The 27,378-nt window shown below is 68.2% G+C and overlaps 1 protein-coding gene across 3 annotated transcripts in view; it reads left to right on the top strand.

The window, feature by feature from the left end:
• SLIT1 (slit guidance ligand 1) overlaps positions 1 to 27,353 on the top strand; it is an 81,000-nt gene extending 53,647 nt beyond the window's left edge. For all 3 annotated transcript variants that reach the window (XM_074999326.1, XM_074999325.1, XM_074999324.1), the window contains 20 exons: positions 209 to 352; positions 909 to 1,052; positions 1,492 to 1,658; positions 2,926 to 3,058; positions 4,729 to 4,797; positions 5,081 to 5,152; positions 6,142 to 6,213; positions 7,804 to 7,875; positions 10,144 to 10,307; positions 15,493 to 15,617; positions 15,812 to 15,909; positions 17,387 to 17,526; positions 18,113 to 18,206; positions 20,063 to 20,200; positions 20,444 to 20,675; positions 22,743 to 22,873; positions 23,409 to 23,563; positions 25,445 to 25,733; positions 26,408 to 26,619; positions 26,983 to 27,353. In XM_074999326.1, the coding sequence (XP_074855427.1) occupies positions 209 to 352; positions 909 to 1,052; positions 1,492 to 1,658; positions 2,926 to 3,058; positions 4,729 to 4,797; positions 5,081 to 5,152; positions 6,142 to 6,213; positions 7,804 to 7,875; positions 10,144 to 10,307; positions 15,493 to 15,617; positions 15,812 to 15,909; positions 17,387 to 17,526; positions 18,113 to 18,206; positions 20,063 to 20,200; positions 20,444 to 20,675; positions 22,743 to 22,873; positions 23,409 to 23,563; positions 25,445 to 25,733; positions 26,408 to 26,619; positions 26,983 to 27,224 (2,893 nt within the window). In that variant the 3' untranslated portion in view covers positions 27,225 to 27,353. The remainder of the gene's footprint in view (positions 1 to 208; positions 353 to 908; positions 1,053 to 1,491; positions 1,659 to 2,925; positions 3,059 to 4,728; positions 4,798 to 5,080; positions 5,153 to 6,141; positions 6,214 to 7,803; positions 7,876 to 10,143; positions 10,308 to 15,492; positions 15,618 to 15,811; positions 15,910 to 17,386; positions 17,527 to 18,112; positions 18,207 to 20,062; positions 20,201 to 20,443; positions 20,676 to 22,742; positions 22,874 to 23,408; positions 23,564 to 25,444; positions 25,734 to 26,407; positions 26,620 to 26,982) is intronic.
• Positions 27,354 to 27,378: the final 25 nt, after the last annotated feature.

Below are 27,378 nucleotides of genomic sequence, written 5' to 3'. Positions count from 1 at the left end.
ACCCGGGGAATACCTGACAGCAAAGGTGGACTGGGGGAATACCCCAGAGCACAGGGGGATCGGGGGGATACCCCACAGCACAGGGGGATCAGGGGGATACCTGACAGTGCAGGGGGACCTGGGGGGTGCCCTGCAGAACAGGGGGTGTCTCTCTCACAGGCTGACCCCATATCATACATGGGACCCACCCTGCCCCTTCTCTCCTCAGCAACCTGAGCAACAACAAGGTGATGGAGATCGAGGATGGGGCCTTTGATGGCGCTGCCTCGGTCAGCGAGCTGCACCTGACGGCCAACCGTCTGGAGTCGGTGCGCAGCGGCATGTTCCGGGGCCTGGCGGGGCTGCGCACCCTGTGAGTGGGGCCTTGGCCTGGCCGGGGCGGGGGCTGGGCAGGCGGCTGGTGGGTTTCCCAGGGACAGGGATGGCTAGGCCCTGAGAATGGGTCCGTGCAGCTCTCTGCACCTGGCTGTGCCCCCATGGGCCTTCCCACTGGGCACAGCCCCATGGAGGGGCTGGGGCACCAGGGTGGGTGATCCCTGCCCCAGCTGTCCGACTGCCACTCGCTACCCACACTCACACTGGCCCCGGGGACTAGATGGGACCCCCACCCCTTACCCTGCACTGCCAGGGTGGTGCCGCCACCTGGCCAGGCCCTGTCAGAAGCAGCCGCTGCGCTGCTGGGGGGTATCTGCCGCAGGCTGGGGCCGTGTCTCTTGCTGCCTCCCCAGCAGCCACTGTCCCCTGTCCCTGCAGCTGCATGGCTGCTCCAGCTCTGGGTGCAGGGGGCTGTGTCCCTGGAGCCCGCCATGAGGGGAGGGCGCCGGTCTCCCTGCTCTGGGCTGTGGGCGGCAGTGGCAGGGAGTTGTTCTGGGGCCCGTAACCCTCCCACTGCCCTCCTGCCATCCCAGGATGTTGCGCAACAACCGCATCAGTTGCATCCACAACGACAGCTTCACGGGGCTGCGCAGCGTGCGCCTGCTCTCGCTGTATGACAACCGGATCAGCAGCATTGCGCCCGGCGCCTTCGACACACTGCAGTCACTCTCCACGCTGTGAGTGCGGCCTCCGCGGGGTCCTGGCTGGCTCTGCGGCCCTCCCTCGCCTGCCCAGCCGGTTCCCAGCCCTCCCTTGCCTGCCCAGCCGGTTCCCAGACCTCCCTCGCCTGCCCAGCCCGTTCCCGGTCCTCCCTCGCCTGCCCAGCCGGTTCCCGGCCTCCCTCACATGCCTGTCCGGTTCCCGGCCCTCCCTCGCCTGCCCGGCCAGGTCCCGGCCCTCCCTCGCCTGCCCGGCCAGGTCCCGGCCCTCCCTCACCTGCCCGGCCGGTTCCCAGCCCTCCCTCGCCTGCCCTGCCGGTTCCCGGCCCTCCCTCGCCTGCCCGGCCAGATCCCGGCCCTCCCTCACCTGCCCAGCCGGTTCCCGGCCCTCCCTCACCTGCCCGTCTTCCAGTCTAGCCCCTGCTGCTCCCCAGTAACCGGCTCCTTCTGCACGCAGGAACCTGCTGGCCAACCCGTTCCGCTGTAACTGCCAGCTGGCCTGGCTGGGCGAGTGGCTGCGGAAGAGGAAGATCGTGACGGGGAACCCGCGTTGCCAGCACCCGGCCTTCCTGCGCCAGATCCCGCTGCAGGATGTGGCTCTGCCTGACTTCCGCTGCGAGGAGGGTCAGTCACAGGCACCAGGGGGCAGCCGATGGGGGTCGACCCACTGCAGGATCCTGGGGGCTTCCCGCCTGGCCACATTGGGCCCTGCCACCACCTCCCTGCTGCACTGCTGCCCCCACGCGGCTTTGCGGGGACTGGGCAGGACAGACCGTGCTAGGCCATTCTCTGCCCGACCCCACGCCTCTTGCTACTCCTGGTGCCCAGAGTCAGGGCTGCACCTGCCGGCGGCAGAGGCCCGTGTGCGCAGCTGCCAGGGCAGAAGGCTCCTCCTTGGGCCGAACTCCCCCATTCCCTGGGGCAGAGGGGTAATAGCCCTGAGCCGCTGTAATGTTGGAGGGTTTTTCGGACACAGCTGGGAGCCAAATCTGGGCGAATTGTTTCAAACAGCTACTGCCAGCCCCAGCCTGGGGGTCCCCCAGTGCAGAGCACCGAGCCCATCACACAGAGCACCAGGCAGGTGTTACACAAGCCAGGGCCTTGCACGCTCCAGCTCCCCTCGTGCCATGACCAGGCCCCTCCTCACGCAGGTGAGAGGTTGTGAAAACTGATCACACCAAATCTGCCCGGGGTCTTCCAGCCTCCAAGGGACTGGCCACACCCCCAGGCCAGGTGCACCTCAGCCCTTACCCACACAGAACGCTGGGCCCGTCCTCGGGATCTGCCAGCCCAGGGTGATTAGTGAACTGACGACTTGGGCGAGTGGGGGACCAGCAGAGCGATCACATCACACGCCCCTCGCCCAGCTCTTGGTGCAGGCTGGACCAGGCGGCCAACTTAAACGTCTCTGGAGTACGTCCTGTCAGGACAGGTCCTCGGTGACAGCTTCCCTCCAGGAGCAGCTCCACCCTCCCGGGCGTGAGGTGGGGCGGGGTGATGGGAGAGGCAGGGGAGGTCCCGTGTCTCACTGGCGTGATGTGCCGGAGAGGGCAGACCCAGCCTCGGCTGGCTTGAAGCAGTTGTCCCAGGTTTGGCTTACCCAGTGGTGCCGGGAAACCTCCGATATTCCCCCCTTGAGCTGAGCAGAGTTTGGGGGAGGGCTCGGCCAGACTCGCCCTGGAGGAGCTCCAGGGGAAGAGGCTCACCCTGTGCAGTGCGTGGGTTGGCCGCTGCTGCAGGGCCTGGCATGGGAGCTGAGCAGCAGTGGCCAGGCCTAGGCAGGGTGTGTGTCAGCCTGGCCCGCGGTGGGAGACAGGCTGGGCCCGGCCCATGGCGAGGGCCTGGCGCAGGGGCGCTCAGTCACGTACTGTGCTCCGTCTGCCCCGCGCAGGCCAGGAGGAGACGGGCTGCGTCCCACGGCCGCAGTGCCCCCAGGAGTGCACCTGCCTGGACACCGTCGTGCGCTGCAGCAACAGGCATCTCCGGTCCCTGCCCAAGGGGATCCCCAAGAACGTCACTGAGCTGTGAGTAACCCTGCGCCCCATCCTGCCCCTGCTGCCCCTCCTGCTCACTGGGCAGGGCCCGGCCCCTGCGCCCCATCCTGCCCCTGCCACTTCTGGGCCCTGCAGCAGATTTCCCAGCAGGGCTGTCAGGAGAGTGAGCATCCCAGGCCAGTCCTGCTACTTGTCTTCACCCCCAGTCTACCTGGGGCACACCCCAACCCACCCGCTGGGCACACCCCACCCTGCACACTGGGGCAAGGGGGCACACCTCACCCTGCACGCTGGGACATGGGGGCACACCTCACCCTGCACGCTGGGACATGGGGGCACACCCCCCGCACACTGGGGCACACCTCACCCTGCACGCTGGGACATGGGGGCACACCCCCCGCACACTGGGGCACACCTCACCCTGCACGCTGGGACACGGGGACACACCTCATCCTGCATGCTGGGACACGGGGGCACACCCCCCTGCACACGGGGGCACACCTCATCCTGCACGCTGGGACATGGGGACACACCTCATCCTGCACACTGGGACACGGGGGCACACCGCCCTGCACACTGGGGCACACCTCACCCTGCACTCTGGGACACGGGGGCACACCTCACCCTGCACGCTGGGACACTGGGGCATGGGGGCACCCCCCCCGCACACTGGGACCAGCCATCCCACCTGGCAGGCCGGGGGCGGTCGGTCAGTCGGGGGAGGTCCTTGGAGCTGGGCTGGCTGTAGGCTGACTCCTCTCTCAGGCCGTGGGGCGGGGGCTGGAGCTGGGGCAGTCAGAGGTGGCAGCAGCCGGGTGCTGAGAGGGGAGCTGGGGGACCACAGCAGAGTCATGGCTTTGCAGAGCTCAGGCTCTGGACTGCAGTGCAGCTGGGGCGAGAGCGTGCACACGTGTGTGCAGCCATCCCCGCCGCACGCACACGCTCCCCCTGCGGGCACAGTGACACCTGCCAGGGCTGGCCGAGTGGGCAGCGTAACACACCCTGGCCGCACACCTGGGTGACAGAGCAGTGCACACACTTGCACACGTGTGTTGTGATGGACGGGGTGTGTGTGTGTGTGTGTGAGTGTCAGGCTGGGGGGTGTGTGTGTGACAGACAGAGGCTAAGGATGACCCCTGGGGCTCTAACTTAGGCTGGCAGGTAACACCTCTGTCCTGAACACAGAGCAGGGAGGAGCCGAGCGGGGTTTGAATCAGAGGCGGCAGTTAGGCGCTGGGGGAGAGGGAGCTGGAAGGCAGCCAGCCTGGCGAGGGGGGAGCTACACCCCAGAGGGGCACCCCTCCGGCTCCCCTCCCCAGGACGGGTTGGAAGGACTGTCTCTGCCGGCTGCACTGACTCTTCTGTGCTGAGCTGGGCTCTGTTGCCTCATAAACTCCCTGTTCTCCTGCTGAGTGAGAGTCCCTCCTGCCCACGACGGGGGGCAGCGCCTGGGGACCCCTGAACCCCGTCACGCATGTAAACACCCAGCCCTACAAACTCTCTCACCGACTCAGTTGCATGCCTAGGTAAGGTCAGCAGTGCCTGGCCGCCCCCTGCAGCCACGGGGGGATCTGCCAGTGCAGAGACAGAGCGCGGGGCCGAGCTGGCTGTGCTCGGTGCTGCACGTGCGTGGGGGCCCTGCCTGCGCGCCTGCGTCCTGCACCAGCCCCCACCAGTCACGGGTCTGTGCTCTCTCCTAGCTACCTGGATGGCAACCAGTTGACGCGGGTCCCTGGAGAGCTGTGCTCCTTCCGGCACCTGCAGCTGGTGTAAGTGACCTGGCCATGGCCACATCCAGGCTGCCTGGGGCCCCCGCAGCAGGGACCCCCTGGGCTGGGCTGGGCTGGCTAAGCCCGGGGAGCCCTTGCAGCTGGGCCTGGCCGGCGGGGCAGCAAGCAGGGTGGTGTGCAGGGGTTGGGTGGACTGTACCAAATGTCCCGGGGGGTAGGGCACCCCAGCAGGTGGGAACCCATCACGCAGCCCCAGAGGCGGGGCGGGAGAGGGGCAGAGGCCAGCACCGACTGACACCCTCGCTCTGCGCCTGTTTTCCAGTGACCTGAGCAACAACAAGATCAGCTCCTTGAGCAACTCCTCCTTCACCAATATGAGCCAGCTCACCACCCTGTGAGTGCCGGCCTGCCCCGGCTGAGGGAAGCGAGTGTGGTGCAGGGACCCAGCTGCTCCTGGCGGTGGGAAGGGGGCTGCGGTGTAGGGGACCCAGCTGCTCTGGGCGGTGGGAAGGAGGCTGCGGTGCAGGGACCCAGCTGCTCCGGGCGGTGGGAAGGGGGCTGCGGTGCAGGGACCCAGCTGCTCCGGGCGGCGGGAAGGGGGCTGCGGTGCAGGGACCCAGCTGCTCCGGGCGGCGGGAAGGGGGCTGCGGTGCAGGGACCCAGCTGCTCCGGGCGGCGGGAAGGGGGCTGCGGTGCAGGGACCCAGCTGCTCCGGGCGGCGGGAAGGAGGCTGCGGTGCAGGGACCCAGCTGCTCCGGGCGGCGGGAAGGGGGCTGCGGTGCAGGGACCCAGCTGCTCCGGGCGGCGGGAAGGGGGCTGTGGTGCAGGGACCCAGCTGCTCCGGGTGGCGGGAAGGGGGCTGCGGTGCAGGGACCCAGCTGCTCTGGGCGGCGGGAAGGGGGCTGCGGTGCAGGGACCCAGCTGCTCCGGGCGGCGGGAAGGGGGCTGTGGTGCAGGGACCCAGCTGCTCCGGGTGGCGGGAAGGGGGCTGCGGTGCAGGGACCCAGCTGCTCTGGGCGGCGGGAAGGGGGCTGCGGCGCAGGGACCCAGCTGCTCCGGGCGGCGGGAAGGGGGCTGCGGCGCAGGGACCCAGCTGCTCCGGGCGGCGGGAAGGGGGCTGCGGCGCAGGGACCCAGCTGCTCCGGGCGGCGGGAAGGGGGCTGCGGCGCAGGGACCCAGCTGCTCCGGGCGGCGGGAAGGGGGCTGCGGTGCAGGGACCCAGCTGCTCTGGGCGGTGGGAAGGGGGCTGCAGTGTAGGGGACCCAGCTGCTCCGCAGTCTGCCCAGGAGCCGGTGACCAGCGAGCCGTGTGGTTCCTGCCGCCTGGCGCTGGCCGTGGTGCTGGCCCCTTGCAGGGAACTCAACAACGTTTCTGCCTCCCCAGGATTCTCAGTTACAACGCGCTGCAGTGCATCCCCCCTCTGGCCTTCGAAGGGCTCCGGGCACTGCGGCTGCTGTAAGTACGGTCCCCTTGGGCCCGTTCATGCTGCCTGGCACTGCAGGCAGCCTCGGAGGTGATGCTGGGCACTTGGGGGAGGTGCTGGGCACTCAGAGGTGGTTCTGGGTGGTCAGGGGTGGTGCTGGGCGCTCGGAGGAGGTGCTGGGCGCTCGGGGATGGTGCTGGGAGCTCGGAGGAGGTGCTGGGCGCTCAGGGGGTGGTGCTGGGCGCTCGGGGGAGGTGCTGGGCTCTTGGGAGGTTCTGGGCGCTCGGGGGAGGTGCTGGGCTCTCAGAGGAGGTGCTGGGCGCTCAGGGGGTGGTGCTGGGCGCTCGGGGGAGGTGCTGGGCTCTCGGGAGGTTCTGGGCACTCGGGGGTGGTGCTGGGCGCTCGGGGGAGGTGCTGGGAGCTCGGAGGAGGTGCTGGGTGCTCAGGGGAGGTTCTGGGCACTCAGGGGTGGTGCTGGGCGCTTGGGGGAGGTTCTGGGCGCTTGGGGGTGGTGCTGGGCGCTCGGGGGAGGTGCTGGGAGCTCAGGGGAGGTTCTGGGCGCTCGGGGGTGGTGCTGGGCGCTCGGGGGAGGTTCTGGGCGCTCAGGGGTGGTGCTGGGCGCTCAGGGGAGGTGCTGGGCACTCGGGGGAGGTTCTGGGCGCTCGGGGGAGGTTCTGGGCGCTCAGGGGTGGTGCTGGGCGCTCGGGGGAGGTGCTGGGAGCTCAGGGGAGGTGCTGGGAGCTCGGGGGTGGTGCTGGGCGCTTGGGGGAGGTTCTGAGCGCTTGGGGGAGGTTCTGGGCGCTCGGGGGTGGTGCTGGGAGCTCAGGGGAGGTTCTGGGCACTCGGGGGTGGTGCTGGGAGCTCGGGGGAGGTGCTGGGCACTCGGGGGAGGTTCTGGGCGCTCAGGGGAGGTGCTGGGCGCTCGGGGGAGGTTCTGGGTGCTCAGGGGAGGTGCTGGGCACTCGGGGGTGGTGCTGGGCGCTCAGGGGAGGTTCTGGGCACTCGGGGGTGGTGCTGGGCGCTCGGGGGAGGTTCTGGGCGCTCAGGGGAGGTGCTGGGCGCTCGGAGGTGGTGCTGGGCGCTCGGGGGAGGTTCTGGGCGCTCGGGGGAGGTGCTGGGCGCTCGGGGGAGATGCTGGGTGCTCGGGGAGGTGCTGGGTGCTCGGGGGAGGTGCTGGGCGCTCAGGGGTGGTGCTGGGCGCTCGGGGGAGGTTCTGGGCGCTCGGGGGAGGTTCTGGGCGCTCAGGGGAGGTGCTGGGCGCTCGGGGGAGGTTCTGGGCGCTCGGGGGTGGTGCTGGGCGCTCGGGGGAGGTGCGCAGCATGAGGACATGGGGCTGCCTCGGCTGCGGTGCAGGGATGGGGAAGGTGGCGTGTGGATGCAGTGCCGTGCCAGTGGACGGGGCACTCGGGGGGCTGAGACAAGTGAGCGTGGGGAGCTCTGGCATGAGGAGTGTGGCCTCCGGCTCGGCTCGGCTCGGCTGGCTCCAGGCGGCGTGGCAGCAGTGCTGGCTCCCCGCGGCTGGCCGTTGCAGCTGACACCAGGCAGGCGACTCGGCCAGGAGAGGCGCTGCCTGGTCTGGGCACCCTCGGGCCTCAGGCTGGGCTAAGAGCCTCGTCCCACAGGTCTCTGCACGGCAACGACATCTCCAGCCTGCCTGAGGGAGTCTTTGCCGACGTCACCTCCCTGTCCCACCTGTGAGTAGCTGTCTGTGCCCAGTGTGCCTGGGACTCCCCGCAGGGCTGCCAGCCAGAGATCTCTCCCGGGCCCCCCAGCACAGGCTGATGGTCGGCTGGGCAGAGCTGCCAGGCTGCACTCAGGGCTGAGTTCCAGCCTCTCTCTGCAGCCTGGCAGAGGCGTTGCTGGCCCTGCGGAGTGACGCCCCAGCTGCCCCCCCGGCTCCGGCTCCGGCTCCGGCTCCGGCTCCGGCCCCGTAGCAGGGCTCAGCGCCAGCTGGCTGCACCCACACCCCTGCCACGGCTGTGGGACCTAGCAAATGCGGTGGGACGCAGCTGCCCGCAGGGGGATGCGCTCCAGTCCCTCTGCCCCGCAGTGGCTGCAGGGTTCCTTCCACTGCCAGCCTGGGCCCCCAGTGCTGCGGCATCGGTGCCTCGGGGTGGACAGCTGGGAGCTGGTGCCCTGGGTTCCAGAGCAGGCTCCTGGCCGGGGGCGAGAGTTGTGCGCTCACGCCTGGGGACAGGCTGTGCTGGCTGCAGCCCCCAGGACAGCCAGCCCGAGTCGCACCCACTGGCTCCGGGACAGGCCACGCAGGGAGGAGGTGGGCGGGCGACCTAGGGCTCCGAGAGCTCCTGGGGGAGGGTCCCCGGGGTAGATGTGCACAGGGATTGGCTCCTGGGGGAGGGTCCCCGGGGTGGAGGTGCGCAGGGATTGGCTCCTGGGGGGGGCGGGTCCCTGGGGTGGAGGTGCGCAGGGATTGGCTCCTGGGGGAGGGTCCCTGGGATGGAGATGTGCAGGGACTGGCTCCTGGGGGAGGGTCCCCAGGATGGAGGTGCGCAGGGATTGGCTCCTGGGGGCGGGTCCCCAGGGTGGAGGTGCTCAGGGATTGGCTCCTGGGGGCGGGTCCCCGGGGTAGATGTGCACAGGGACTGGCTCCTGGGGGAGGGTCCCCAGGGTGGAGGTGCGCAGGGATTGGCTCCTGGGGGCGGGTCCCCAGGGTGGAGGTGCGCAGGGATTGGCTCCTGGGGGAGGGTCCCCGGGGTGGAGGTGCTCAGGGATTGGCTCCTGGGGGAGGGTCCCCGGGGTAGATGTGCACAGGGACTGGCTCCTGGGGGAGGGTCCCCAGGGTGGAGGTGCTCAGGGATTGGCTCCTGGGGGAGGATCCCCGGGGTGGAGGAGTGCAGGGATTGGCTCCTGGGGGAGGGTCCCCAGGGTGGAGGTGCGCAGGGATTGACTCCTGGGGGAGGGTCCCCGGGGTGGAGGAGTGCAGGGACTGGCTCCTCGGGGCTGGGACCTGCTGCCTCCCTCCCTGGTCCCTTGGAGCAATCAGTGCCCCCCAGTCGCTGGCTCTGGGGGCTCCCTGCAGGAGCTGCCCCTCGAGTGGGCGCGGCGTGCCCCTGGAGGAGCACCGTGTCACTGCACTGCACCCACGGGTGCTGCCGCAGTGGCCCTGCCGGGCTTGGGCTGGTGCCCGCAGGGTGCAGGACAGGCCCCTGCCAGGCCCCTGAGGCTCTTCCACCTGGGACCTTGGGGGGTCAGATGATCGGAGGGCGGATCCCAGGAGCAGAGCCCCTTCCCGGGTGCCCTTCCCCGCTTGCTGCGTGCCCCAGCCACTGGGGCGCAAGGGAGATGGGAGGGGGCAGGTCTCTGGGATGTGCAAAGTCCCTGTCCAGCCTGGAGCAAACCGGCATGGCAGCGCCCGACACCGCACGCTTGGGAAAGGCCAGGCCGGGCTCCCGCTCTGAATCCCTCCCCAGCCCCTCGCAGAGCAAGGCCGGAGGCTCCCGGCGATGGCCAGGCATGCGCACGACTTCCCCCTCCCTGGACACACATGGGATAAAGAGGAGGCTGCTTCCTTCTTCACCGATCTGGTCTGCCTGCACCCAGGCCTGGAGGCCCCCGGCCGTGCTGCTCGCTCGCGCGCCCGACGCACCCAACACCCCACCTCAGAGCCCTGGCCCTGCCTTCCTAGGGACCCCGGTGTGCTGCCTGGTTAGGCCTTCCCCGGCGGTTCGGTGCCGTGGGTGGTGGCTCGCCAAGCGACGGGGCGTTTAGTTGTTCCTGGCTCAGCCTGAATGGAAGGTGGCTCTGTCTCCTTCTGGGCAGCTGCTTGCCACCCCTGGAGCACAGCCCCGCTGGCTGCCTCCAAGGCAATGCAGCCAGGCCGTCCTGGGGCAGGGAAGTGGCGGCTGCCGGGCAGAATGGTGCAGGCAGACGGCTCGCGGTGGGGCTCCCCAGGGCTGGGCTGGCTGGTCTCACCCGGCTGTGCTCCTCTCTGCCCTGTGCAGCGCCATCGGGGCCAACCCTCTGCAGTGTGACTGCCGCCTGCGCTGGCTCTCGGCCTGGGTGAAGACGGGCTACAGGGAACCGGGTATCGCCCGCTGTGCCGGCCCGCCTGAGATGCAAGGCAAGCTGCTGCTCACCGCCCCGGCCAAGAAGTTCGAGTGCCCAGGTGAGGGGCCCACCTCGGTGCCTGCCTGGGGCACTGGCCCTGCCTGGCCCTGCGGCTCACCCCACAGCAAATGGGGGGCTGTGGATCGTGTGCTGCAGGGGGTTACATGTGGGCTGAGACCCTACGTCCACCTGCAGGAGTTTCTGCCCCAGCCTGCGCCTCCGCGTCCGTCCGATGAGCCTGACCCAGCTGGGGGTGGCAGCGAGTCAGAGATGCTGGGGCAGCCAGGAGCCTCAGCCCCCTCCCACACAGCACAGGCCAGAGGCTGCCCTGGCTGTTCCCTCCAGCCCTGCCCCACTGAACACATCTACCCCAGGTGCAGTGCCCGGGCTCCCAGGGCTGTCGCACTGCATGAACATTTGGCCTCTGGCTGGAGCCCGGGACCCAGCACCTCCTCCCTCGCAGGATGAAAGACTCCCAGAAAGTGAAGGTTAGAAGGGTGTCACGGCTGGACTTTTGTCCTGGTCTGGAAGCCATTTTAATGCCCAATATCGATTGGCCACAGATATTGTGCTTGGGGGCGTGTGAGGTGTCCAAGAGAGCTGGTGATGCCCTGAATCTGCATTTGCTACTTGTGTGTCTGTATCAGGCATCTGGCTTCAGCCAGAAGCCTCACACGCAAACCCACAGACTTTGCAGCTGCTCTGCCAGCCCAGCCCAACACCCCCAGCTCAGGTGAGAAACTCTTAAGCCTGTTTCACTCACTCCACAGATTCTTCCAGACCCCAAAGGGCCCAGCCCCATACCAGGATCTGACCCAAACCACACGCCCGCCAGTTCTCTAGCTCTAACACCTACGGATTTACTGATACCAAAGGAGGACCAGGGTTAGAGAGCAGCGTGGTTAAAGCGACACTTCACATGCCTCACTCAGAACTACGGAGGCAGCCAGCGGTGCTGTTGGCTGATTCTCGAGAGGCTCTGAAAGTTCATTTCAGGTCACGTAGGGTCAGTCACTGCAGCGCTGTAGATCCGGCCGCTGGGGTCACGTGCTGAGACAGAAGATCGAAGATGGACCCTGCTAAGTCCACATCACCCCTCTGAGGGCTGGGCCCGCAGTCCACACAGGCTTAACTCCTGAGGACCGAAGAACAGAGAAATACCTGCCAGGGCCCCTCTTACAGCTTTTCATGTGCGGAGGGAAAATTCCACCTTCTCCACAGGCCTTGGCCCACCACCTGCCCCGGTGGGTCTCTGAGCTGAGTTCCCATTCGCTGCTGTCCCAGTGGGAAAATCCACCATCACAAAATGGGTGTTGGCCCTCTGGGCCTTTGCTCAGTGTATTGTCCTGGCTGGGGTGGAGCCCCAGGTCCCACTGTGAACCTCAGCACTGAGCCATTTCTCACACCGCTGCAGAGCTAAACATCTGTAACTTTACCTACGTACCTGATACAGACACACCAGTAGCACACACAGATTCAGGACGTCATCAGCTTTCATTAGACACCTCACACACACCCCCAGCACAATAGTTGGGGCCAACAGCCACACTGGGCATATAAATGGTTTCCAGACCCACTATAAAAGTCCAGCCACGTGACACCCGCCCCCCCCCCCCCCCAAAATCGATGCAGGAAGGGATGCCAGTAACATCTCTGAGTGCGTCACAGGCCCTTCCCACGCTCGGCTCTGGGTCCCCACAGCTTCTGATCTGACACTAGAGGTACCAGTGCTCAATTCGAATGGCTTGTGAAAACCTCCCTTGTCCAACACAAGCTTCACCCTGCAGTTACAGGCTCAGTGTGGCCTGCTACCAAGTCACAACGAAGCTCAGTTAGAACAGCAGTTGACTGGATCGGTTTCTGCAGCCTGGCTCCCACACAGCCCATGCCCCGAGCTGCACAAAGGAGCGAATTTATCCCCACAGGCGCTGGCAGAGGGTTGGAATTCAGTCGCGCTCCAGTAAATGCACCTACAAATGTCTCCCCTAGTGGACGGTCCTTGTTTCTTGGCCATAAAAGCAGAATTGTTGTGTGCCTCAGTTTCCCTTTCCATACCACTCAGTAGCTTTGGAACGCTGCTTCTCCTGTGAGAAGTTACAAGTCTTGTTACAGCAACAGCAGCGAGAGGCCAGAATTACAAAGCCCTTTTCCAGCCAGTCTGTGCTCATTCGAGGTCCCCACGCTACACGCTTCTCTCCAGCCATCATACTCATGGTGCAGTTCTGCAGCCTCTGTAACCAGCAACCCCTCAGTTACAACAGCTAACCTCAGCAGCCATCCCATGTCCTGTCCAGAGGATCCCCTGACCAGACAGCGTCCTCTCGCTGCCTCCCAGCAGCACCTCAGCATCAGGCAGAAAGCAAGCACCCAAATTATCTGGCCTCTGGGATTCCCTGATGATACTAACTGGACCAAACAGAACAGTAATGGAGGGAGCTGTGCCAGTCTGTGTACGATCAAAACAAAGAAGCAGCACTGTAAAGACTAACAAACTCATTTATTAGTTTAGTTTTAAATGATTTGTTAGTCTTTAAAGTGCCACTTTACTGCTTTTTTGTTTGGCCCAAACCGAGTTGAAGCATCATCCTCCCTGAGAGAGACAGAACTTGGACCACTTCCTACCTGGGCTTCCGCTGCCCTCAGCTCCAGCTCCAGGGTCTTGGCCCCATCTCGAGCCCCCGCAGGCTCCGGCAAAGGATTCGCGTCCCTTGAAGCAGAAGCACCTTCCCACACACACAACCTCAGAGGAACCTCTTCCAAACGCAGGCCCTGCTCACGCCCCAGGCAGCTGCTGCTGCTGTTCACCAGAGACCGACAATGGGAGACACTCGCTCCTCTGTCCCAGCCCCCGGCTGATCTCAGACACACGCCGGGAAGGTGAGGCAGCGTCTCTCACGGACAACTCGCCATTCCCAGCAGCCAAGCAGCTTCCCCCAGACCCCCTTTCTTGGCACACTCCTGGAGAAACTTCACAGGCCCATCCCTGCCCCCAGCAGACAAACTGCTTCTCTGCACATAGAGTGGCCGATGGATCACTTTGTGCTTCCCTAAACAATTCCCCTTTCCCTGGCACCCACCTGGAGGAGCTATTCACAGGCAGTCGCTTGTTCCCAGCAGCCAATAGGTCAGTCTTAACCCCGTTCACTGCTGGGGTCAATACACCAGTCTGAACGTCTTTCCTAACCCCAACCTCACCCTTCTTCTCAGGTAGGGTTTCAACCTGCCTCTCAACGCCAGCCTGCTTCACAGAAACCGCCTGCTCCCTGCCCGCTCCAGCCTCCGGTCGAATCGACACTTCACATGCACTCACGGAAACCTGATTCCCAAGCCCACGGCCTCCCTGCACAGGCAGCCGCTGCCTTCTGCAGGCGCAGCTTCAGCAGGGCTCCCCCCTTGGCCGTAGCAGTGCTACTTACCCCAGAAAACTGTCCAGAGCCTGCACCAAGGCCCCGTTGCAGGAGTCCCACAGCGACTCGCCCCCGGCATACCCAGGGTGTTACACTCAGAGCCCTGAACAATAGTCACCGCTGGAGCTGCTGGGCGCGGCTGCTCCTGCGACGGGTTTGAGCACAAACCCATGGCGTGAAGTTTGGCTTTTAACTTCTCCATACCTGAGGCATGAGGCTCTTGTGCCAGCCCAGCCTCTGGCGCTCCCAGCCCCAGCCTCTGGCACTCCCGCCCCGCCTCTCACGCTCCCACCCGGGCTCTCGTGCTCCCAGCCCAGCCTCTGGCGCTCCCAGCCCAGCCTCTGGCGCTCCCAGCCCAGCCTCTGGCGCTCCCACCCCCAGCCTCTGGCGCTCCCAGCCCAGCCTCTGGCGCTCCTGCCCCCCAGCCTCTGGCACTCCCAGCCCGGCCTCTGGTGCTCCCGCCCCCAGCCTCTGGCGCTCCCACCCGGGCTCTGGTGGTCCCAGCCCAGCCTCTGGCGCTCCCACCCCGGCCTCTGGCGCTCCCACCCCGGCCTCTCGCGCTCCCACCCCAGCCTCTGGCGCTCCCACCCGGCCTCTCGCGCTCCCACCCCGGCCTCTGGCGCTCCCACCCCGGCCTCTCGCGCTCCCACCCGGCCTCTCGCGCTCCCACCCCAGCCTCTGGCGCTCCCACCCGGCCTCTCACGCTCCCAGCCCAGCCTCTGGCGCTCCCAGCCTCTGGCGCTCCCACCCCCCAGTCTCCCGCGCTCCCACCCCTCTGTCTCGCGCTCTCTCTTCCCGGGCCAACCAGGCTTTCTTTCTTTTCGGCCTCTTATAGGAAGGTGGCGGATTTTTATCTGCCCCTTCTAAGCACTCGCGTTTTCCGCTTCACCCGTGGGGTTCCCAGCATCAGGCGCGGGCCGCGCTGCCATCTGCTGGTCCCTTTCCCTTAGCAAATCTCCCAGCTCCTGGACCTACAGCAGCGTGGGGGCCTGAGCCCAGCCTCGCTTGGCCAGGTTCTGTGGATCCAAACATGACTGCGCCCCTGTGAGAGGATGAGGCTCTGGGCACAGCTGGAGAAATCAGCCAGGTACCTTTCCTGGAACCCAGGCTCCTCCCAGCCCCGGCTGGGATTTGCTTCTCACTCAGGCAAATCCAACCAGCCGCACAGCACCTCTGCCAGCCCCCTGGGCCAGGCAGAGCCACCCAAGCAAACCTACAGACATCCCAGCTGCTCTGCCAGCCCAGCCCAACAGCCCCCAATGAAGGCGAGAGGTTATTAAACCTGTTTCGCCAACTCCACATAGAGTCATCCGGGTCCCAAAGGGCCCAGCCCGGTCCCCGGTCAATACATGCTCAGATCTTTCCCGAATCACCACACACAAGCCAGATCCTGCACCTCTAAACAGCTACAGGTTTATTAACAGAGAGTGAAACGGTTGTGGGGGGCGAAGCTCGGCCGGGCGTGTTAGCAGCTGCAATTCCCCAGGCATGCAGTGGGCTCCCTGTCCCTCCAGGCCGTTCCCCTGGCTCCGGCATTCCCTCCGCTTGCCCAGGCACTCGGGTCAGGACGCTAGAGCCTGGGGAGGGCGATCACACTGCTGCTGAGCTGGGGCGCTGGCACCTGGCCCTGCTGCCCATCGGCGCCCAGGGCCTGTCGTTCACGGCGCTGGCAGCATGCCGGGCGCTGCTTCACCGTCCTGCTCTTGCATTGGCCAACTGTGGGCGCGTGGCCCATGGCCAAAGCAGCTGCCCCATCTCCCTCGAGCCGGGCCCCTGAAGCCAGCACCCCCGGCCCCGTGGGGACACTCCCTCAGCTGCCTGGCACTTCCCCAGCAGGTCCACCAGCCACGGGAGTCCAGCCCACGTGCGACCCCTGCCTCTCCAGCCCCTGTCAGAACCACGGCACCTGCCAGGTCGAGCCACGCTCTGGCTACCGCTGCGCCTGCCCCGGCGGGTACCAGGTGAGCAGGGGAGGGGCTGCCAGCCCAGCGTGGGCTTGCTGCCATGGGGCATGTTGGGGGGGGGCCAGACGTGAGCAGGAGCCCAGCTCCAGGGACTCGCACCCACAGCCTGGCCGGGTGGCACTTCCCATAGGACAGCGACTGACAGGCAGGGACCCTGCGGCACCTCTCCCAGCCCTGCTCTCTGTCCCCAGGGCCAGGACTGCGAGGAGCCAGTGGACAGCTGTTCCAGTAACCCCTGTGCAAACGGTGGGACCTGCCAGCCCCCAGACAGGGAGGGAGCCGGGCCCACGTGAGTGTGCGTAGGGACTGGGGACGGATGGCTGCCGGAGGTGGGGAGCCAGGGGGCAGCACAGGGCCTCCACGCAGGGTCGTGTGATGCTACTTCACGGGGGGGGTTCCCAGGTCACCTCCCTGCACTGCCCCGGGATGCTGGGCTGGAGCGGGAGGCTGGGGGGGACAGTGCGGGAGGGCTCAGGGACCCTGGGCTGGAGCAGGCAGCTGGGGGGACGGTGCGGGAGGGCTTGGGGACCCTGGGCCGGAGTGGGCAGGTGGGGTGGACGGTGCAGGAGGGCTCAGGGACCCTGGGCCGGAGCGGGCGGCTGGGGGGACGGTGCGGGAGGGCTCGGGGACCCTGGGCCGGAGCGGGCGGCTGGGGGGACGGTGCGTGAGGGCTCGGGGACCCTGGGCTGGAGCGGGCAGGTGGGGGGATGGTGTGGGAGGGCTTGGGAGGGCTCGGGCACCCTGGGCCGGAGTGGGCAGGTGGGGGGACGGTGCGGGAGGGCTCGGGGACCCTGGGCCGGAGCGGGCAGCTGGGGGGAACGGTGCGGGAGGGCTCAGGGACCCTGGGCCAGAGCGGGCGGCTGGGGGGGACAGTGCGGGAGGGCTCGGGGACCCTGGGCCGGAGCGGGCAGGTGGGGTGGACGGTGCGGGAGGGCTCGGGCACCCTGGGCCGGAGCGGGCAGGTGGGGGAATGGTGTGGGAGGGCTCGGGGACCCTGGGCCGGAGCGGGAGGCTGGGGGGATGGTGCGGGAGGGCTCGGGGACCCTGGGCCGGAGCGGGCAGGTGGGGGGACGGTGCGGGAGGGCTCGGGGACCCTGGGCCGGAGCGGGAGGCTGGGGGGATGGTGCGGGAGGGCTCGGGGACCCTGGGCCGGAGCGGGCAGGTGGGGGGACGGTGCGGGAGGGCTCGGGGACACTGGGCCGGAGCGGGAGGCTGGGGGGCACGGTGCGGGAGGGCTCGGGGACCCTGGGCCGGAGCGGGAGGCTGGGGGGAACGGTGCGGGAGGGCTTGGGGACCCTGGGCTGGAGCGGGAGGCTGGGGGGACGGTGCGGGAGGGCTCGGGCACCCTGGGCTGGAGCGGGCAGGTGGGGGGACGGTGCGGGAGGGCTCGGGCACCCTGGGCTGGAGCGGGCAGGTGGGGGGACGGTGCGGGAGGGCTCGGGCAACCTGGGCCGGAGCGACGGTGTGGGAGGGACGGTGCCTCGGCCGAGCTCAGAGTGTCCCACAGCCGGGACTAGAGTCTGGGGGCTGGGAGCCCATGGCCCCAAGCATTGCCCAGACAGTTCCCATTGGCCGGTTTGCAGCCAATGGGAGCTGTGGGATTGTGCGGGCGGGGGAGAGCTCACGGTGCTCACAGCACAGGGCCCCTCCCTGCAGGCGGGCGCGGGAGACGGGCAGCCTGGCCGAGGTTCCCACGGGCCGTGGGCCGGTGGGCCGGATCTCGTGGCCTTGACCCGGGAGCTGTGTCGTGTCGCTCTGCCCGGCAGGTGCCTTTGTGCGGTGGGATTCGAGGGCCCGACCTGCAGCGCCATCATGGACGCCTGCCAGAGCCACACCTGTGCCAACGGCGGCACCTGCGTGGAGGAGCTGGGGAGCTACAGCTGTGTGTGCCCCCCCCACTACACAGGTACGGGCAGGGGGCCCCCACCTCGGCGCCAGTGGGGCAGCCCAGCTGGGAATCGGCCTCAGCGGGCCCCAGCCAGGGCTGTGTGGGTGGAAGGGCCCCGAGCCCCCTGCGGCAGGAGAACGCTTGGCCTGGCCCCGCACATGTGACTGCGCACCCCCTGCACCGCCCCGCCCCGCCAGCCCTTGCCCGGCCCTGCTGGCCGGAGCCAGGCTGTACCCCCGTGGCTGGGGCAGAGAGAAGGGCATGGCCAGTGGCTTGTGCCCAAGGGACCTGCTGGGCCACCGGCTGGCTGCAGCCGGGCTGTTGTGCAGAGGGGGCACCTCTCCAGAGCAGGTCCGCAGGCCAGGGGCTGGGCCGGCCTCCCGGGGGCCTGCCAGGGTTGCTCACCCTGTGCACAGCTGCCACATGGGGCCCCTGCCCACAGCCCCTGTGCTGCCGGGCTGTGCCCAAGGCCCCATGGCAGCTCCCTCCCTCCCGTCTTGCTGAGCTGCGGCTGCAGGGCCAGGCTGGCGCTGCGCGGCGCAGAGGCTCTGGGAGCCAGGGCCTGCTGCAGCCAGCTGACCGGCCCCACTCCTTCCTCGGGCAGGGCAGGCCTGTGAGGAGCCGGCAGACCTGTGTTCGGCGGAGCTCAGCCCCTGTCCGTCCAGTGCCCGGTGCATCGCCACAGCCCAGGGGCCCCGGTGAGTACCCGCCTGCCACCCGCTCCCCTGGGAACAGGCTCTGTCAGAGCAGCCGCTCCAGGCCAGCTGCTCCCGGCCCCAGCCAGGGGTCCAGCGCCGTAAGGTACTGAACCCGGCACGCAGAGCACCGCTGCACGGCACACTGGCCGCCCGGCACCACGGCAGGTCCCTCCGGCGCGCCTGTGCCGGACACGAGGGCGTGTAACCCAGTCGCACCCAACCCACACCGCCAAGAGGCCCTCAGCGCTCTGCCCCGGGGCTGGGCCCGGCCGGTCGCCTCCGACTTCCAGGGGCCGGGCGAAGGAAGGCGTTAACACGGCGAAGGGAAGGCAGGACGCCAGCTGCGCGGGGCCCGGTTCAGGCGCGTGGCAGGGTTGCAATAATCCGCTGGCTGAAGTCGAGTCCCTGGAGCTCACCCCCAGCGGGGACGGGCCGTCCAGTCCTTCTTCAGAGCTTCACTTCTAGCGACGCTCCTCCAGGGGAGAAGGCGGATTGGAGACAGAGCGGCAGGACCTCCAGGGCCCTCTGTACCCTGGGCCGCGGGGAAGAATCCCATCGCTCGCTGCCTGAGAGCGCAGCCGCCAGCCGGAGGTCGGAGCCGCCTGGGCCGGTCCCCTGTCCGTGCCCGGCTTGGGTCTCTGCAGGCGGCGCCGTTGCTCCCATGCTGGTCTGGATGCTCCCAGGAGAGCTCCTGAGATGCAGCTCGGCCCCTCCCAAGACCCAGCATGAGGCAGGGACCTCGGTTCCCTCTCCGGGCAGGCCTCTTGCCCCAGCCTGGCCCAGCCCCTCGCTCCCTCGGCCACTCGGCTGATGGGTCGTACCGCCCTCCAGCAGCGTCCCCCCGAGAGCCGTGCCCACCACCCACCCCGGCACAGGCCTCTCGGGCTGCTGCAGATCTGCCACTTTCCCAGGCACAGCGCAGGCTGCCCCTCCTGCGGGGTGTGGGGGGCAGTGCCGGTGTCAGGGAGCAGGCTGCAGGGAATGCAGGCTGGAGGCACAGCGCGGGAGCCCCGCAGCGGGAGGAGAGCTGGGGGCTTTTGGCCTGGCTGGGCATTGCTTGTGCCAACCTCTTGCAGACGGGCCTGCTGGGCAGTGGGTCCCTGCTGCTGGAGGAAGTGTCAGGTGCAAGGCACAGAACCCAGGTCAGTGGCACTCCAGTGCCTCCCCACGCCCCACGGGTCTGCATTCCTGCACCCTGGCCACCTGCACCCCGCAGCGCACCAGCATGCAGGGGTGCGGGGCAGCTCTAGGGCAGTCAGCACCTAGCGCAGCAGGACCTGGCTCTGGGGTGTAGGGAGGTGCCCTGGACCTGGCCTGGAGCTCAGCAGTGGGGTACGGGGAGGTGCCCGGGCCCTGGCCTGGCCTGGAGCTCAGCGGTGGGGTACGGGGAGGTGCCCTGGCCCTGGCCTGGCCTGGCCTGGAGCTCAGCGGTGGGGTACGGGGAGGTGCGTAAGCCCTGGCCTGGCCTGGAGCTCAGCGGTGGGGTACGGGGAGGTGCCCTGGCCCTGGCCCTGGCCTGGCCTGGAGCTCAGCGGTGGGGTACGGGGAGGTGCCCTGGCCCTGGCCTGGCCTGGCCTGGAGCTCAGCGGTGGGGTACGGGGAGGTGCCCGGGCCCTGGCCTGGCCTGGAGCTCAGCGGTGGGGTACGGGGAGGTGCCCTGGCCCTGGCCTGGCCTGGAGCTCAGCGGTGGGGTACGGGGAGGTGCCCTGGCCCTGGCCTGGCTGCCTGGGTGCCTCCCTGGGCCCATCAGAGGGACACAAAGCACCGTCCCTCTGGCCGATTTCCAGCAGGGCAGGCGGTGGGCAGGCCCTGGCACCGGTGCCTGTGCCAGCTCTGACAAGGTGCCCATCCCCTAGGTGTGAGTGTGCCCCTGGCTATGGGGGAGACAACTGCAGCCTGGACCTGGATGACTGCCTGGACCACCGCTGCCAGCACGGAGCCCAGTGCCAGGATGAGGTGAACGGCTACTCCTGCCTCTGCCCCCAGGGCTACAGGTGAGCAGGGCAGGGGGCAGCCGGGATGTGGCGGGGCTGGGCTGGGCCGTGCCACGGGTGAGCACCGGGCACCGCCTGCACTGGCAGCGGAAGCAGGTGCCCTGTAGTGCCAGGCAGACTGGCCTGGGCCTGCTCCTTGGGCTTTGCCCTCACCTGCTGGGCCGGGCCTGGCCTGGCTGCGCCAGCCCTGCTCGGGGGGCGGTCCCAGGTGTCTCGGCGCCACTCACCACGGTCCCTCCCCAGCGGCCAGCTGTGTGAGCTGCCCCCGCGCGCCCAGCCCAGCCCCTGTGACAGCGCCGGGTGCCAGAACGGGGCCAGCTGCCTGGCGCTGGGGGGCCGGGCCACCTGCCACTGCCTGCCCGGCTTCGGGGGCCCCCAGTGCGAGAAGCTGCTGAGCGTCAACTTCGTGGACCGGGACACGTACCTGCAATTCACCGACCTGCAGAACTGGCCGCGCGCCAACATCACGCTGCAGGTACGGCCTGTCCTGGGCCTGGGGGGGAGCCTGGCCGGGCCCTGGGCCTGCGGGGGAGCCTGGCTGGGCCCAGCCATGTGCCAGGCGGGTGCTGGCATGCAGGACTAGCTCCGGGGGTTGGCGGCTGGCTTCTCGGGGGGGTTGAGGCTGAGTGCTTAGGGGCAGGTTGTGGGGGGGCTGACTGCCAGGGGGAGGGGGCTGAAGGCGGGCAGGGGCGTGGCTGGGAACAGGGTGTGTGGGTGGGGGTGTGGCTGGGAAGGGGGGGGGGGGCATGGCCAGGGCCGGGGCAGGCTGGGGCGTGGCTGGGAATGGTCGGGGGGGCAGGGCCGGGGCATGTCTGGGAACAGGGGGTGTGGGTGGGGGTGTGGCTGGGAACGGGGGGCATGGCTGGAGGCGGGGCAGGCTGGGGCGTGGCTGGGAACAGGGGGTGGGTGGTCGGGGGCACGGCTGGGAACAGGGGGTGTGGGTGGGGGTGTGGCTGGGAACGGGGGTGGGTGGTCGGGGGCACGGCTGGGAATGGTGGGGGGGGGCAGGGCCGGGGCGTGGCTGGGAACAGGGGTGGGTGGTCGGGGGCGTGGCTGGGAACAGGGGGTGTGGGTGGGGGTGTGGCTGGGAACAGGGGTGGATGGTCGGGGGCACGGCTGGGAATGGTGGGGGGGGGCAGGGCCGGGGCGTGGCTGGGAACAGGGGTGGGTGGTCGGGGGCGTGGCTGGGAACAGGGGGTGTGGGTGGGGGTGTGGCTGGGAACGGGGGCATGGCCGGAGGCGGGGCAGGCTGGGGCGTGGCTGGGAACAGGGGTGGGTGGTCGGGGGCACGGCTGGGAATGGTGGGGGGGGGCAGGGCTGGGGCGTGGCTGGGAACAGGGGTGGGTGGTCGGGGGCACGGCTGGGAATGGTGGGGGGGGGCAGGGCCGGGGCGTGGCTGGGAACAGGGGTGGGTGGTCGGGGGCACGGCTGGGGGCCGGGGCGTGGCTGGGAACAGGGGTGGGTGGTCGGGGGCATGGCTGGGAATGGTGGGGGGGGCAGGGCCGGGGCGTGGCTGGGAACAGGGGTGGGTGGTCGGGGGCACGGCTGGGAATGGTGGGGGGGGGCAGGGCCGGGGCGTGGCTGGGAACAGGGGTGGGTGGTCGGGGGCACGGCTGGGGGCCGGGGCGTGGCTGGGAACAGGGGTGGGTGGTCGGGGGCACGGCTGGGAATGGTGGGGGGGGGCAGGGCCGGGGCGTGGCTGGGAACAGGGGTGGGTGGTCGGGGGCGTGGCTGGGAACAGGGGGTGTGGGTGGGGGTGTGGCTGGGAACGGGGGTGGATGGTCGGGGGCACGGCTGGGAATGGTGGGGGGGGGCAGGGCCGGGGCGTGGCTGGGAACAGGGGTGGGTGGTCGGGGGCACGGCTGGGAATGGTGGGGGGGGGCAGGGCCGGGGCGTGGCTGGGAACAGGGGTGGATGGTCGGGGGCACGGCTGGGAATGGTGGGGGGGGGGCAGGGCCGGGGCGTGGCTGGGAACAGGGGTGGGTGGTCGGGGGCACGGCTGGGAATGGTGGGGGGGGGCAGGGCCGGGGCGTGGCTGGGAACAGGGGTGGGTGGTCGGGGGCGTGGCTGGGAACAGGGGGTGTGGGTGGGGGTGTGGCTGGGAACGGGGGTGGATGGTCGGGGGCACGGCTGGGAATGGTGGGGGGGGGCAGGGCCGGGGCGTGGCTGGGAACAGGGGTGGGTGGTCGGGGGCACGGCTGGGAATGGTGGGGGGGGGCAGGGCCGGGGCGTGGCTGGGAACAGGGGTGGGTGGTCGGGGGCACGGCTGGGAATGGTGGGGGGGGGCAGGGCCGGGGCGTGGCTGGGAACAGGGGTGGGTGGTCGGGGGCGTGGCTGGGAACAGGGGGTGTGGGTGTGGGTGGGCTGGGAACGGAGGCATGGCCGGAGGCGGGGCAGGCTGGGGCGTGGCTGGGAACAGGGGTGGGTGGTCGGGGGCACGGCTGGGAATGGTGGGGGGGGGGCAGGCTGGGGCGTGGCTGGGAACAGGGGTGGGTGGTCGGGGGCACGGCTGGGGCCGGGGCGTGAGCTGCCTTGTGGTTAGGTCTCCACGGCGGAGGACAATGGGATCCTGCTGTACAACGGGGATCGGGACCACATGGCGGTGGAGCTCTACCAGGGCCATGTGCGGGTCAGCTACGACCCGGGCAACTACCCCAGCTCTGCCATCTACAGGTACCGCCCCCCTGCCAGCCCAGGGCCTTCCTGCCGGCGCGCACTCACCTGGCACTGCCCCGCCCCCATGCAGTGCCAGCCGGTTGTGGGAGGGGCTGCCCCACTGCCGGGGGCCGAGGGCTGGTCTGGCCTCCTGGGCGGGGCACAGCTGTGCCGTGGGGCAGGGCTGGGTGGGTGCCAGGGGCCCAGCTCTGCACTAAGCCTGGAACAGCTGGCATGGGGGTGGGGGCAGGGCTGCAAAGGGGCCCAGCTCAGGAACCAACTCCAGAGGGGTAGGGAGCTGTGGGGGGGCTGGGAGGTGGGGGAGGGGGCAATGGGGGAGCAGCAGCTCAGGCACTAACCTGGTGGGGATGAGATGGAGGGACTGTGGTGCTGAAAGTGGGGGGACAGAGTAGGCCATTGGGGAGGGGCAGGACAGGGCAGCGGGGGCAGGGCAGCAGTGGGTGGGGGTGGGGCAGCGGGGGGGAGCAGGGTGGGTTAACGGGGGTGACTCAGGCGCTAACCCCAGGCCCTGCTTCCCTCTCCCCCCGCCCAGTGCCGAGACCATCAATGACGGGGAGTTCCACACGGTGGAGCTGGTGACCCTGGAGCAGAGTGTGAACCTCTCCATCGACGGCGGGCGCCCCCTCAGCATGGACAGTGGCGGGCAGCCCCGCGCCCTGGGCAGTGAGGCGCCGCTCTATGTGGGAGGTGGGGCCCGGGCTGGGGGGGGCCTGGGGTGCTGGGCCCGGGGCGGTGCTGCCAAGGCCTGGCGCGGGGGGGCGGGGCGTGACTGGGGGGTGCCTGTGGCACCGCGCAGGGGAGGCAGCTCTGGGCGGGCAGGAGCTGTGGAGAGAGCTGACCCCTGCTCAGCGTGGGGCCCTGGCTGTGGGCCCAGTGCCAGGGCGCAGGCTGGGGGCGGTGCTGGGCCTAGGAGATCTGGGACATGGGGCCCAGCCCCGGGGCGCAGGCTGGGCAGGAGGAACTGGCTCTGTGGACATGGGGAAGTCCGTGGGTGTTACATACCTTGACTTCAGCAAAGCTTTCAATAGTCCCCCACAACATTCTTGCCGATGAGTTAGAAGTATGGACGGGAGCCTTGGACTGTGAGATGGATAGAAAGCTGGTTTGACGGTCGGGCACAACAGAGAGTGGTCAATGGCTCAGTGTCTGGTTGGCGGTTGGTGCCAAGCGGAGTGCCCCAAGGCTGAGTTCTGGGGCTGATGTTCAATAGCTTTATTAATGACCCGGATGAGGGACTGGGTTGCACCCTCAGCAAGTTTGTGGATGACACAAAACTAGGGGGAGAGGTAACATAACATAAGAACACCCATATTGGGTCAGCCCAAAGGTCCGCCTAGCCCAGTATCCTGTCTGCTGACAGTAGCCAATGCCTGGTGCCCCAGAGGAGGTGAACCAAAGACAATGATCAAGCGATTTGTCTCCTGCCATCCATCTCCCGCCTTTGACAAAAGGCACCATACCTTACCCCTTGCTAATAGCCACCTATGGACCTAACCTCCACATATTTATCGAGCTCTTTTTTAAACTCTGTTAGAGTCCTGGCCTGCACAGCATCCTCTGGTAAGGAGTTCCACAGATTGACTGTGCGCTGTGTGAAGAAAAACTTTCTTTTATTAGTTTTGAACCTGCTAGATATGTTGGAGGGTAGAGAGAGAATCCCGAGTGACCTGGAGAAATTGGAGGATTGGGACAAAAGAAATCTGATGCGGTTCAACAAGTGTAGAGTCCTGCACCTGGGGCGGAAGAATCCCAAGCATTGTCATAGGCTGGGGAGCGACTGGCTCAGCAGCAGTACGATGGAAAGGGACCTACGCGGTATGGTGGATGAAAAGCTAGATATGAGTCAACAGGGTGCCCTTATACCCAAGAATGCTAACGGCATACTGGGTGCATTAGAAGGAGCATTTTGAGCAGATCTAGAGACGTAATTATTCCTCTTTATTCAGCATTGATGAAGCCACATCTGGAATATTGTCTCCAGTCCTGGGCTGCCCCCCAGTACAGAAGATGTGGATTTGCTGGAGCAGGTTCAGCGAAGGGCAACAAAAAATGATAAAGGGGCTGGAGCACAAGACCTATGAGGGGAGGCTGAGGGATTTGGGCTTGTTTAGTTTACAGAAGAGAAGACTGAGGGGTGATTTGACAGCAGCCTTCAACTTCCTGCAGGGGAGCTCTAAAGAGGAGGGTGAAAAAGTGTTCTCAGTGGTGTTAGCTGGCAGAACAAGGTGCAATGGTCTGAAGTTGAAGAGGGAGAGGTGTAGGCTGGATATTAGGAAACACTACATCCCCAGATGGGTGGTGAAGCATTGGAATGCGTTGCCTAGAGGTGGTGGATTCTCCAGCCCTTGAGGTTTTTAAGACAAGGTCCTGGCTGGGATGACTTAATTGGGGGGCGGGGGGGCGGGCGGGGTTTGAGCCTGCTTTGTACAAGGTGGGGGGCTGACCTAGCTGACTCCTGAGGTCCCTTCCAGCCCAAGGTGCCTATGAGTAGGTGCTCTGGAGGCGGTATGGGCCCACCTCCACTGGTCGCCCTGACGCCTGGCTCACCCCACTGCCCTGCTCCCCCAGGCATGCCGGTGGACGGGACCTCAGCCACCTTCCGCCTATGGCAGCTCCTCAACGGGAGCAGCTTCCATGGCTGCATCCGCAACCTCTACATCAACCATGAGCTGCAGGACTTCACCAAGACGCACATGAAGCCGGGTGTGGTGCCCGGCTGTGAGCCCTGCCGCAAGCTGTACTGCCTGCATGGCCTGTGCCAGCCAAATGCCGCCCACGGCCCCGTCTGCCACTGCCAGCCAGGCTGGGCAGGGCCCCACTGCGACCAGCAGGCCCCCGGCCCCTGCCAGGACCACAAGTGAGCCCCCCCCCCCCCCCGCGTGCTGCTGCCAGCTGGGAAGTGGGGCTGAACCCCCACAGCAGCCTGTGGCCTTGTCTGCCACGCCGAGCACCATGGGATGGGCGAAGGCCTGGACTAGCCACTCCTAGAGGGCAGGGGGGCCAAGGGGCAGTGCTGGGCTGCAGGGCAGGAGGGAGGGGCACCAGCAGGGCTGGGGTGGGGGGAGCCCAGGGCTGGGCTGGCAGGGGCTGTGGGTTGGGAGTGAGGGGCACTGGCAGGGCTGGGGTGCCCAGGCTGTGGCGGGGTAGGAGGTTGCAGTGTATGGGCAGCTGGCTGCACTGGCCTGCACACCCACTGGTGATGCCAGGTGCTGCCTTTACCAGCCTGAGGCCTGGCGCTCCCAGACGCTGCCTCTCTCCTCGTCAGCTGGGCTGGCCAGGGCTGGGCGCGGGCGAGGGGGTGCTGTGCGTGTGCTCAGGTGCAGGCTGGGTTGGGGCCTGCGTGGAGGGGGCAGGCCAGCTGGGAGAGGCGGAGTTCCTGGGGGTGTTCTGGGACCTGCTGCTGCTGCCAGGTGCTGCTTGACAGGTGCTGGACCCGGGGGGGAGAGGGGGGGTCACTGAGGGCCTGTGGGCTGCCTGGGGTCCTGCCCCACAGCAGCTCTGCCCAGGATTGGTGTCTCCTCTGCCCCACAGGTGTGTCCACGGGGAGTGCGTGGCCCTCGACGCGCTCTCCTACAGCTGCCAGTGCTGGGACGGGTACCGCGGCGCCCTGTGCAACCAGCCGGGGGAGCGCCCCAGCCCCTGCCAGAGCACGCCGTGTGTACAGGGGGACTGCCGGGTCTCGGCCCGCGGCGAGCCGTACTGCCAGTGCCACAGCGGTTACGCCGGCCAGCTGTGTGACCAAGGTCAGAACCCACAGGCCTGGGCACTGGCCCCCGCCCAGCCAGCTGGGCCCTGCCCTGCCCTGCAGTGCCCCATGGCTGTGACTCCTGTGGCCAAGCTGGTCCCATGCTGGGCAGCGCCCACAGCCACGCAGGAGCCAGTGTGCCCGGTGTCGCCCCCACATGGCAGTCAGCCCCCCACCCCCACCCCACCCGGGCCTATAGCTGCTCTGGCCCTGGCCCAGGGCTCGCAGTGACAGCGCCTGCCTCGCGTCCTTCCCGCCTGCAGGCTGGCCCAGGGCGTGCAGCCGTCTGCGCCGCTGGGCACGGCCCCGGCCCCGGCCCCGGCCCCGGCTCTGACCGCGCCTTTCTCCTTCTGGCCTGCAGAGGCGGCGTGCCGGGGGGAGCCGGTGCAGGACCACCCGCAGGTGCAGCGGGGCTACGCTATCTGCCAGACCACGCGCCCTGTCTCCTGGGTGGAGTGCCGCGGTGCCTGCCGCCAGGGCCAGGGCTGCTGCACGGCGCTGCGTCTCAAGCGCCAGAAGCTCACCTTCGAGTGCAGCGACGGCTCCTCTTTCGTGGAGGTGGTGGAGAGGGCCGGCAAGTGCGGCTGCGCCCGGTGCGTGTAGCAGCAGGGCCGGGAGGCGGCAATGCCAGGCATGCCGAGGAGCCCGCCGCCAGAGACGGAGGGGCGGAGCCACCGGAGGCTCCGCCCACAAGCCAGGCTTGTCAGTCAGGCAGGCCCACCTCCTGCCTGGCCTGGCCAGGCCCTTGCCAGCATGC

The sequence above is a fragment of the Carettochelys insculpta genome, chromosome 7 (genome assembly GCF_033958435.1).
Source record: "Carettochelys insculpta isolate YL-2023 chromosome 7, ASM3395843v1, whole genome shotgun sequence".
NCBI lineage: Eukaryota > Metazoa > Chordata > Testudines > Carettochelyidae > Carettochelys > Carettochelys insculpta.
This window is presented reverse-complemented; position numbering and strand designations above follow the sequence as displayed.